Genomic DNA, 10771 nt, shown 5'->3' with positions numbered 1-10771 from the left:
CAATTGGATGGGCGCATTTGTGGTTAGATAACCGCATATGAGATTGGATAGACGCATGCAAGGACGTCATCCGAATATGTGGCTTGTTGGGAAGAAATATTAAGCCTTAAGCAAATGAGGTGAACGCATAAGAAGACATGAAAATTTAAGCATTTTTTGTTGGCTAAGAAAGAGGAAGACACCTTAGATTGCGTGATTTGAAGGTTGCATTGATAGTGTGGGGAAAAGACGATTGGACATGCAGCCAAGTAGGAGGTGTCGGCCTTGGAGAGATTTTGGACATCTATAAATAGGGCCAAGGAATTCTCTTCAGATCACAATTCAAAGGACATTAAGAAGAGTGTGAAAGCTGATTAAACTATGCGTTGATAGCAAATTTATGGGTCGGTCATAAAGCTTCAAGAGGAGACACAGTTGGACAGTGAAGTCTGTAAATAACATCAACTTGGGACAAGAAGTTCCCACAGCATACTCGTGCGTTTGGAGTGATTCGAAAGCCACCTGAAAGCTCCACAAGTCTAGTTTTTAGGGTAGGGCTGCCGAAGAAGAAGCTCCAAAGGATCAGGCTGGAAACTGAGAAAAAGACAGAAGGGCCAAGCCGTTAGATAAGCTCGGTCCAGTCTTGAAGATTTTATGATTTTGGCCAAACCACGAGGAGTTCTGAGCTCAAAATTTAGGGTAAGCTTCCTGAGATATTTTAGAGCATGTTTGTAGAAGGAAGTATCTCAAGATAAGGCATAGAACTATGAGTAATCTGAGTTTTAAATTAAATCTGGATTTTAGAGGTTCAAAAGGGAGCCCGAGGTAAACAAGGAACTTCTAGAGAGAAAGGTTCCTAAAGATCAAGGTGAGTGACTAAAATATTTGACTAAATATTTACAATGTTTTAAAGAAACCATGTTTTAAAAAAAGATTATTCTCATGCTAGCTAGTTTTACAAAGTAATTTCTAAACAAACCATGAGTTATGTTTCAAACGCATGCTTGTATGAAAGTTTATTGAAAAAATATTTATGTGTGTTTAAATACACCCAACGTGCATTAGTATCTTAAAGAGATGTTTTCTATGCAGAATGGTTTACATGCTTTAAAGAGAGAGTCATTTTATGACTAGTTTTACTTGAAACGCGATACCGAAGGACAGTTGAGAAGGTATCCGAGCAGTCTGATACTGAAGGACAAGTTTAAAGAAGGTATCTGAGAAGAAGTATCTAAGATATGATGGTACTTAGTATGGCCACGTGCACGTAGGTAGTTAAAGTCAGAGATTGAGCAAAAGAGTTCTCTCTTAACTAGCAGTTGATATTAGAATTTAACCACAACAGGGTTATTCACAACTAAGGAACAATTTTAATGTTTTCTGATAAAAACAACTTTATATGTTTTATGCTTGGAAAATGTTTATATAGCAGTACAAGGTTACTGTAGAAATGTATATTTCAGTTTAATCTTTTTATTGAGACTATTGCATGAGAATCAGTTTTCTTTCTTAAGTTACTCACTGGGCTAGCAAGCTCACCCCATTTTCAAATGTTTTCCTTTCCCCCAGGTAGTGGTCAAATCCTCAGGAGATAGCGCTGCATCTGCTCTACCACTAAAGGACAAAGATATTGTAACCCGTCTGTTAGGTGGTTACTGTAAATATTGTACACATGTTATAGTTGTTCATTTAGGGACTAAGGTTTTGGCATCGGGACTTGTGACACTAGTAATGTAATCACTCTAAATATGTTGTGTTTTAAAACTTAATAAATTTTGGTCTAAGAGGCATCCGCTGTATATGAGTTTATACATTGGTATTAGAGTTATTTTCGCAAGAGTTATTAGGTAGTAAGTGTCAACAAAAGGGTTGATAACTGCTGTAGTCATGTCCTTTCCTAGGCTCAGAGAGTAGTCTGGGACAAGGTCTGATAGCTTGGTATCAGAGCAAAGGTATATGTAAAACTTGGGAAAAGGTTGAGTATAAAGTTTTTAGTTGATACCAGTTGGTATCAACACATGAGATTTTGGGTGAAAGAGAAAGTTCATGTATTAGATTAAGTCCCATAAGTAAGTCCCTGTCATGTGTACTTAATAATTAGGCAAAAATGCTGAGGAGAAGTGGCAGGCTGAGCAGGCAGACTGAGGAGAGGAATGTTGACCCTACCAGCAGAGGCCCTGAAGTTAGGTCGGACCCAGATCCGAAAGGGAAGAGAGTTAAAGACCTAGTAAGGCAAGAAATGACTTCTGCAAATGAGTCGAGTACCCCACGAGTAGATGTAGATCCCCAGATGGGGGATCGAGTATTTGATAGAATTGTCCAGAGATTGGCGGCGAGTGTAAGATCGATTCTGACCGATCCAATTCAGCGTCGAGAGGCTGAAAGCTTTAGATGCCACGACTTTCGATGGAGCCATATATCCAGTAGATGTTGAGGTCTAGTTGAACTTGATTGAGAAATGTTTTAATGTTATGAGATGCCCTGAGGATCGTAAGGTCGTATTAGCGACATTCTTGCTACAGAAAGGGCTGAGAAATGGTGGAAAGTGATAGAGGCTGGAAGAAGTAGTTCAGAAACTATGACTTGGCCTGAGTTCAGATAAGTATTTAAGGATAAATACTACCCTAGTGCTTTTAAAGAAGAAAAGAGGGAGAAGTTTCTTAGGCTAACTCAGGGATTGATGACAGTTGCTGAGTACGAGCAAAGATTTACAAAGTTATCTCAGTATGCCCTTTCGATCATTACAGTAGAGAAAGAGATATGCAAAAGATTTGAGAATGGCCTAAGAAGAAAGATATTTACAGAGTTATCTCAGTATGCCCTTTCGTACATTAGACCCAGTGTGTCGCCTTGGGGAGCGCCAGTCTTGTTTGTCAAGAAGAAAGACGGTACTCTTAGATTATGTATAGACTATAGACAGTTGAATAAGGTGACCATTAAGAATAAGTACCCATTGCCCCGTATAGATGATCTCTTCGATCAGCTAAAGGGAGCCACGGAGTTCTCTAAGATAGATTTAAGATCAGGTTATCACCAATTAAAGGTGAAGGACACAGATGTTCCAAAGACTGCTTTCAGAACTAGGTATGGACATTATGAGTTCCTAGTAATGCCGTTTGGATTGACGAATGCTCCTATGGTATTTATGGACTTGATGAATAAGATATTTCATCTTTATCTAGATCAGTTTGTGGTAGTTTTCATAGACGATATACTAGTATATTCTAGTAGTGCAGAAAAGCACAAAGAACATCTGAGAATGGTGTTTGAAATGCTAAGGGAAAAGAAGTTATATGCCAAGTTTAGTAAGTGTGATTTTTGGTTAAACCAAGTCGCATTCCTTGGGCATATAGTTTCAGCTGACGAAGTTAGCGTAGATTCTCAAAAGATAGAAGCCAATTGGGAACGACCCATGAATGTAACAAAAGTATGCAGTTTTTTGGGTTTAGTAGGTTATTATAGGAGATTCGTGGAGGGCTTTTCTAAGATAACTCTATCATTAACAAACCTGAGCAGAAAAGATGCGAAGTTTGAGTGGTCGCCAGAGTGCGAGCACAGTTTTCAAGTGTTGAAACAGAGGTTAGTATCAACACCAGTGTTAACTTTACCTACACCAGGTAAAGAGTTTGAGGTTTATTGTGATGCATCCCGACAAGGGTTAGGATTCGTGCTGATGCAGGAAGGAAATGTAGTAGCCTATGCTTCTCGTCAGTTAAAGAAGCATGAATGTAACTACCCTACGCACGATTTAGAGTTAGCAGCAATTGTGTTGGCTCTAAAGTTGTAGAGACATTACCTGTTTGGTGAGTGTTGTCATATATTCACTGATCATAAAATTCTGAAGTATATCTTTGATCAAAAAGAGTTAAACTTGAGACAGAGAAGATGGATCGAGTTGATAAAAGGTTATGACTGTACAATTGATTACCACCTAGGTAAAGCAAATGTGATAGCTGATGCTCTAAGTCGAAAGACTCGATCAGCTAGAGCTATTATCTGTTCAGTGAAAGATGCACTGATACATGAGTTGTATAATGCTAAGACAACATTATCAGTTGGTCAAACAGGAGGTTTACTAGCTTCATTTCAAGTACGTCCTACTCTCATAGAAGATATTCTACGTGAACAATTAAAAGATTTTGATCTTCAGAAATTAGCTGAAGAATTAGTTAAAGATCTGAGGACGGACTACCAGTTAAGAGCAGACAAAGTGCTATTAAAAGAAGGTAGGGTATGTGTACCTAATAACTTAGCACTTAAATGGGCTATTCTGGAAGAAGCACATAGTTCGGCTTATGCTATGCATCTAGGCAGTACAAAGATGTACAAAACATTAAAGAGATCGTACTGGTGGCTTGGTAGGAAAAGAGAAATAGCAGAGTATGTTGACAGATGTTTAGTATGTCAACAAGTTAAGCCAGAAAGACAAAAGCCAGCAGGATTGCTTAATCCACTCCCAGTACCAGAGTGGAAATGGGAAAATGTTATGATGGATTTCCTGTTTGGGTTACCTAGGACACCAACAAGCTATGATGTTATATGGGTAATTGTGGATAGATTGACAAAAATAACTAAGTTTTTACCTGTTAAAGTTACTTTTACCCTAGACCAATTAGCTAAGCTGTATGTTGATCGAATTGTGAGTCAATTTGGGGCTCCAGTTTTGATTGTGTCAGATCGAGATTCCAGGTTTACATCGAAGTTTTGGCCTAGCTTACAGAAAGCTATGGGTGCCAAGTTATATTTCAGTACAGCTTTTCATCCATAGATGGATGGTCAGTCTGAGTGGACAATTCAAATATTAGAGGACATGCTGAGAGCATGTGTATTACAGTTCAAGGCAGTTGGGATACACATTTGTTGTTAATCGAATTTGCGTATAACAACAGTTATCATTCGAGTATCGGAATGGCACCATATGAGACACTATATGGAAGACCATGTAAAACTCCGATATGTTGGAATGAGGTTGGTGAAAGAAAATTACTAGGTCCAGAACTAGTTCAGCAAACATCAGACAGTGTTAAGATTATAAGAGATAATCTTAAGACAGCTCGAGACAGGCAAAAGAGTTATGCCAATAAGCGGAAAAGAGAATTGGAATTTGAAGTTGGTAATAAAGTATTTCTTAAGTTGTCTCCGTGGAAAGGAATACTCAGGTTTGGTAGGAAAGGGAAGTTAAGCTAGAGGTATATTGGACCTTACGAGATAATAAAAAGAGTTGGCCCAATGGCATATAGGTTGGATTTACCTTCAGAATTATCTTGTATCCATGATGTGTTTCATGTGGCAATGCTTAAAAAGTATGTGCCAGATCCTACCCATGTGTTTCCTGAACAACCGGTGCAGTTGAAAGAGAATTTGTCTTACGAAGAAGAACCAGTGGAGATTCTTGACAGAAAAGAACAAGTTTTAAGGAATAAGACAATACCATTAGTAAAGGTACTATAGAGAAACCATAACACTGAAAAAGTAACATGAGAAGCTGAAGAATAAATAAGAAATAAGTATCCGCAATTGTTTAATTGACGGACTTGTAGCAAAATTTCGTGGACAAAATTTTTCATAAGGGGGAGGTAAATGTGAACCCTGGACTCTAATTTCTCTACTTGAGTATGTTCTCTACTAAGACCAGTATGGTGAGTAGGTTAATGTGGAAATTAATGTATAATTGTGAAGAAAAGGGGTGAAAAATTCGAAGAAAAGTGTGAATTTGAAAGCTTAACTCTTGGGAAAAACTTGAAAAATTGGCTAAGTGTTGTCCATGTGTTAGCCTTGCTCATTTAGAGGTTATTTGGGACGTTGAAGGAAGCCAAAGTGTGGCCAAGAGAAACGCATGCGGTAGCCAATGTCTTGAGAGGTTAGAAAAACGCATGCAGCAGCCTCAAGTTGCACGGACTGGGCGCTGGGCGTTGGAGTTGCACGCGCTGGTTGATCAAGGAGCAGTGCTACGCGATGACATGCTACGATGCTACACGATGGCATGCGACGATGCTACGCGATGGAGGCATGCAGCGATGCTATACGATGGATACGGCGATGCTACGCTACGGTATGTGACGATGCTATACGATGGATGTGGCGATGCTACGCGATGTATATGGCGATGCTACGCGATGGATGCGACAGTGCTACGCGATGGTATGCGGCGATGGTACACGATGGATGTGGCAACACTATGCGATGGTGCTATGCGGCGACCTTGCTAAAGGATGAGCTAGGCAATGAAACAAGCTATGGTGGACGCATAGTGAAATGTCTTGCATTGCTAAGGCTCGCGGTACACAAGGCTAATACTATGCGTTGGTGATGTGCTATGCGTTGGACATCCGAAGGCATATGGGCACATAGGACAAGCTAGTAGTTTGCGTTGAATGAGTGTTGGTCATTATCCTAGTTGAGCGCATAGGGTAAAGGTAAGCCATGTGAAAGAGAAGAAATGTGGCCAAAGATGATCCTTGCGAGCATCTAGCATATGTGACTAAGTTGCGTCAATTAGATGCACAAGGTAAGATTGAATGGATGCATGCGCCGATTGGTGGTGTCCGGACATAGGAAGGTTGTGGCAATTGGATGGGTGCATTTGTGGTTAGATGACCGCATATGAGATTGGATAGACGCATGCAAGGACGTCATCCAGACATGTGGCTTGTTGGGAAGAAATCTTAAGCATTAAGCAAATGAGGTGGACACACAAGAAGACATGCAAATTTAAGCATTTTGTGTTGGCTAAGGAAGAAGAAGACACCTTAGATTGCAGTGATTTGAAGGTTGTGTTGATAGTGTGGGGAAAAGACACTTGGACATACGGCCAAGTAGGAAGTGTCAGCCTTGGAGAGATTTTGGACGCCAATAAATAGGGCCAAGGACTTCTCTTCAGATCACAATTCAAAGGACATTAATAAGAGTGTGAAAGCTTATTAAACTATGCATTGATAGCAAATCTACGCGTCGGTCATAAAGCTTCAAGAGGAGACGCAATTGGACAGTGAAGTCTAGAAATAGCATCAACTTGGGACAAAACGTTCTCATAGTATACTCGTGCGTTTGGAGTGATTTCAAAGCCACCTGAAAGCTCCACGAGTCTAGTTTTCAGGGTAGGGTTTCTGGAGAAGAATCTCCAAAGAATCAGGATGGAAACTGAGAAAAAGGCAGAAGGGCCAAGCTGTCGGGTAAGCTTGGGCCAGTCTTGAAGATTTTGTGATTTCGGCCAAAATACGAGGATTTCTAAGCTCATATTTTAGGGTAAGTTTCTTGAGATATTTTAGAGCAAGTTTGTAGAAGGAAGTATCTTAAGATAAGGCTTAGAACTATAAGTAATCAGAGTTTTAAATTGAATCTGGATTTTAGGGGTTCAAAAGGGAGCCTGAGGTAAACAAGAAACTTCTAGAGAGAAAGGTTCCTAAACGATCAAGGTGAGTGATTAAAATATTTGACTAAATATTTACAATGTTTTAAAAAAAACCATGTTTTTAAAAAAAGATTATTCTCATGCCAGCTAGTTTTACAAAGTAATTTTCAAGCAAACCATGAATTATGTTTCAAACGCATGCATGTATGAAAGTTTATTGAAAAACTATTTATGTGTGTTTAAATACACCCAACATGCATTAGTATCTTAAAGACATGTTTTCTATGCGGAATGCTTTACATGCTTTAAAGAGAGAGTCATTTTATGACTAGTTTTACTTGAAACGTGATATCGAAGGACAGTTAAGAAGGTATCCGAGCAGCTCGATACTGAAGGACAAGTTTAGAGAAGGTATCTGAGAAGAAGTATCTAAGATATGACGGTACTTAGTATTGCCACGTGCACGTAGGTAGTTAAAGTCAGAGATTGAACAAAAGGGTTCTTTCTTGACTAGCAGTTGATGTTGGGATTTAACCACAACAAGGTTATTCTCAACTAAGGAACAATTTTAATGAAAAACAACTTTATATGTTTTATGCTTGGAAAATGTTTATATAGCAATACAAGGTTACTGTAGAAGTGTATATTTCAGTTTAATCTCTTTATTGAGACTATTGCATGAGAATCAATTTTCTTTCTTAAGTCATTCACTAGGCTAGCAAGCTCACCTCGTTTTCAAATATTTTCCTTTCCCTCAGGTAGCGGTCAAATCCTCAGGAGATAGCTCTGCATCTACTCTGCCACTAAAGGACAAAGATATTGTAACCCGTCTATTAGGTGGTTACTGTAAATATTGTACACATGTTACAGTTGTTCATTGAGGGACTAAGGATTTGGGCTTCGGGACTTATGAAACTAGTAATATAATCACTCTAAATATGTTGTGTTTTTAAAACTTAATAAATTTTGGCCTAAGAGGCATCCGCTGTATATGAGTTTATACATTGGTATCAGAGTTGTTTCTGCAAGAGTTATTAGGTAGTAAGTGTCAACAAAAGGGTTGACAACTGCTGCAGTCATGTCCTTTCCTAGGCTTAGAGAGTAGTCTGGGACGGGGTGTGATATTAAAGCCAAAAATTCTTGTAGTGAGTAGATGCTTTATGATTATGTGATTCAAAAGCTAATCTTTGTTGTTTTGCCAATGGACAGATTTCACAACAATGTGAATGATGCAATGAAGAAGAATCAAGTGATAAAATGTTCTTTAAAGCTGATAAACGAGAGATATAGGGATGGCCAAGCCAGGAATGCCATAATTTTGATGAGGTGTATGAGTCAACATTGATAATAGAAGAAGCTTGCACAAAATCAACAGCTTCATATGGTTTCTTTAGTAGATACAGACCATTATGTAGTTTAACCCTGCCAATCATCCTCAAAGTGGATTTGGCCTGAATATCACAACATCCATTTGAAAATTGGACAGACAGAGTATTATCAGACATAAGAGCACTGATAGATAACAAATTGTACTGAAATTCTGGTACAAAGAGTACATGATGAAGAGTAATGGACCCAAAGAGGACAAGTAAGCCAGCATAGTGAACTGGTATTTTTGTTTTGTTAGGCAAGAGAACAAAACTAGCAAAAGACTTAAAATAAGCAAAGATGTGTTTTTGAAAACATATATGTGTGGATGCGCCTGAATCAATAATCCAATCACCAAAAGAAATATTGGAAGAATATGTACTTACTACATGATTAATAGCATCATTGTCAACCTTAACAACAGCTAATTTCGACTGAAGCATGGTAAGTATATTGTGGCATTGAGTAAGTGTTTCATTGTTGAGATTGATAGAAGAAGCATATGTTGTTTAAGTTGTGTTAATGGCTGGATCTGTAGCAGAAGGGGCAGTATTAGGTACTTTATGAACTTGGTTATTTGGTCTGTTTCTTGGCTTATAACCAAGTGGATAACCATGTAGTTTATAGCATTTGTCAATTGTGTGACCAAAAATGTGACAATAGTACATACATGCCTATTCTTGTTCTGTTTAGATGAAGGATTTGAGATATGGTTTGGTTGTGATAGTGAATTATTTTCTGGCTTTTGGACAGCTAAAGTGACAGCAGGGGATGGATGGGTAGAGGCTGAGATATATTGTTCTTGTTGAACAATTAAATAATAGGCTTTATTTATTGGTGGATGAGGATCCATAAGGAGTATTTGGGATCGAGCATGATTATATTCATCCTTTAAACCCATCAGAAAACACAAGTATTCAAACTGTATGAAATCATCAGTCGATCTAACACCACTACAGGTACATTTTCCACATGTGCATCCCGATCGATAAGATATATATTCATCCCATAAGCTTTTAATCTTGGAAAAATATATGGTGACTGAATTTTGTTCTTGTTTCAGAGTAGATAAACCGTGTTTTAGTCGAAATATGTGAGGACCATTTCTTTTCTGAAATCTATCTTGAAGATCAAGCCAATTTTCTCTAGCAGAATTGGTAAAAAGAATGCTAGACGAAATTTGCTTTGAGACAGAGTTTAAAATCCAGGCAATCACAACATTATTATTCCAAATCCAAAGGGGAAGTATTCATCTGTAGGTTGAACAATGGATCCATCAATGAACCCTAATTTGTTGCGAATCGAGAGTGCAGAATCATCGAACGATTTCAAGTGACATAGTTGTTGTCAGTAAGAGGTTCAGTGACAAGAACAAGGTTGGAAGTGTCACTGTGATGAAGAATGTAAGGATTATTATGAGAAATTGTATATGATTCTTGATTGGAATTGGAAAAATCAGCTGGCTGGATGGAAGGTGTCGGAAGATTCGCCGGAATGTTGCTCAAAAAATGAGTTGACGGTGACAGAAGGTCAGTCGAAGGAGGGATGGGATTCATCGTTTGGTGCACGAGGGAAGAAGACGAAGGGTAAAATTTAAAAAACTTCTGATACCATATTAAAGTTGAAAAATGGAGAAATTTTGGAAGGAAAAATTATATTATGTTTCTCCACATTTATTCTTTCAGCAGCAACATTTTTATATACATTAGACAATAATGTAAAAGGATTAAAAGGGCATAACTAAAAAACTTATTAACAGAAAAGTATAACAAATTTACAACTAATCCACTTTTAATCTAATAAGATATTTTTGACACAAAGTTCAAAATACATAAATTTTTTTTGATCTAGTCTAGCCTAAATAAATGAGTTCGATCGTTGGATGAAATGGAGGGCAGTTTCGTCATAAGGGAAAATTGGATTTTTATTTTTATTTTTTCTCGATTAACACGAGACCAAGAATAAGATTAGCTTAGTGCGCATCCACTCTAATCTTCTTCGCCGACGGGGTTTTCATAGTTGATAAAACCGGACCCACACGTAACGGCAAGAAAGAACCGCGCCAAAAGAACA

General features: G+C 38.2%; 1 protein-coding gene across 1 annotated transcript; it reads left to right on the top strand.

Moving 5' to 3' along the window:
* The first annotated feature begins 2086 nt into the window (after window positions 1–2086).
* LOC150036664 (uncharacterized) lies at window positions 2087–5166 on the top strand. The gene is made up of 3 exons (XM_090313206.1): window positions 2087–2402; window positions 3915–4479; window positions 4869–5166. The coding sequence occupies exons 1-3, from the start codon at window positions 2087–2089 to the stop codon at window positions 5164–5166; spliced, it is 1179 nt and encodes a 392-aa protein (XP_090169332.1).
* Window positions 5167–10771: the final 5605 nt, after the last annotated feature.

This window comes from Benincasa hispida, chromosome 4 (genome assembly GCF_027475165.1).
Source record: "Benincasa hispida cultivar pf3 chromosome 4, pf3_genome.v1.1, whole genome shotgun sequence".
Lineage (NCBI taxonomy): Eukaryota > Viridiplantae > Streptophyta > Magnoliopsida > Cucurbitales > Cucurbitaceae > Benincasa > Benincasa hispida.
This window is presented reverse-complemented; position numbering and strand designations above follow the sequence as displayed.

Excerpts from the sequence above, each read along its gene's own strand:
- LOC150036664 (XM_090313206.1), top strand. The coding sequence starts at position 2,087 with ATGCTGAGGAGAAGTGGCAGGCTGAGCAGGCAGACTGAGGAGAGGAAT. Across the intron at positions 2,403-3,914 it reads TCGATGGAGCCATATATCCA|GTAAAGCAAATGTGATAGCT; the intron begins GTAGATGTTGAG and ends ATTACCACCTAG. Across the intron at positions 4,480-4,868 it reads AATGTTATGATGGATTTCCT|TTATCATTCGAGTATCGGAA; the intron begins GTTTGGGTTACC and ends GTATAACAACAG.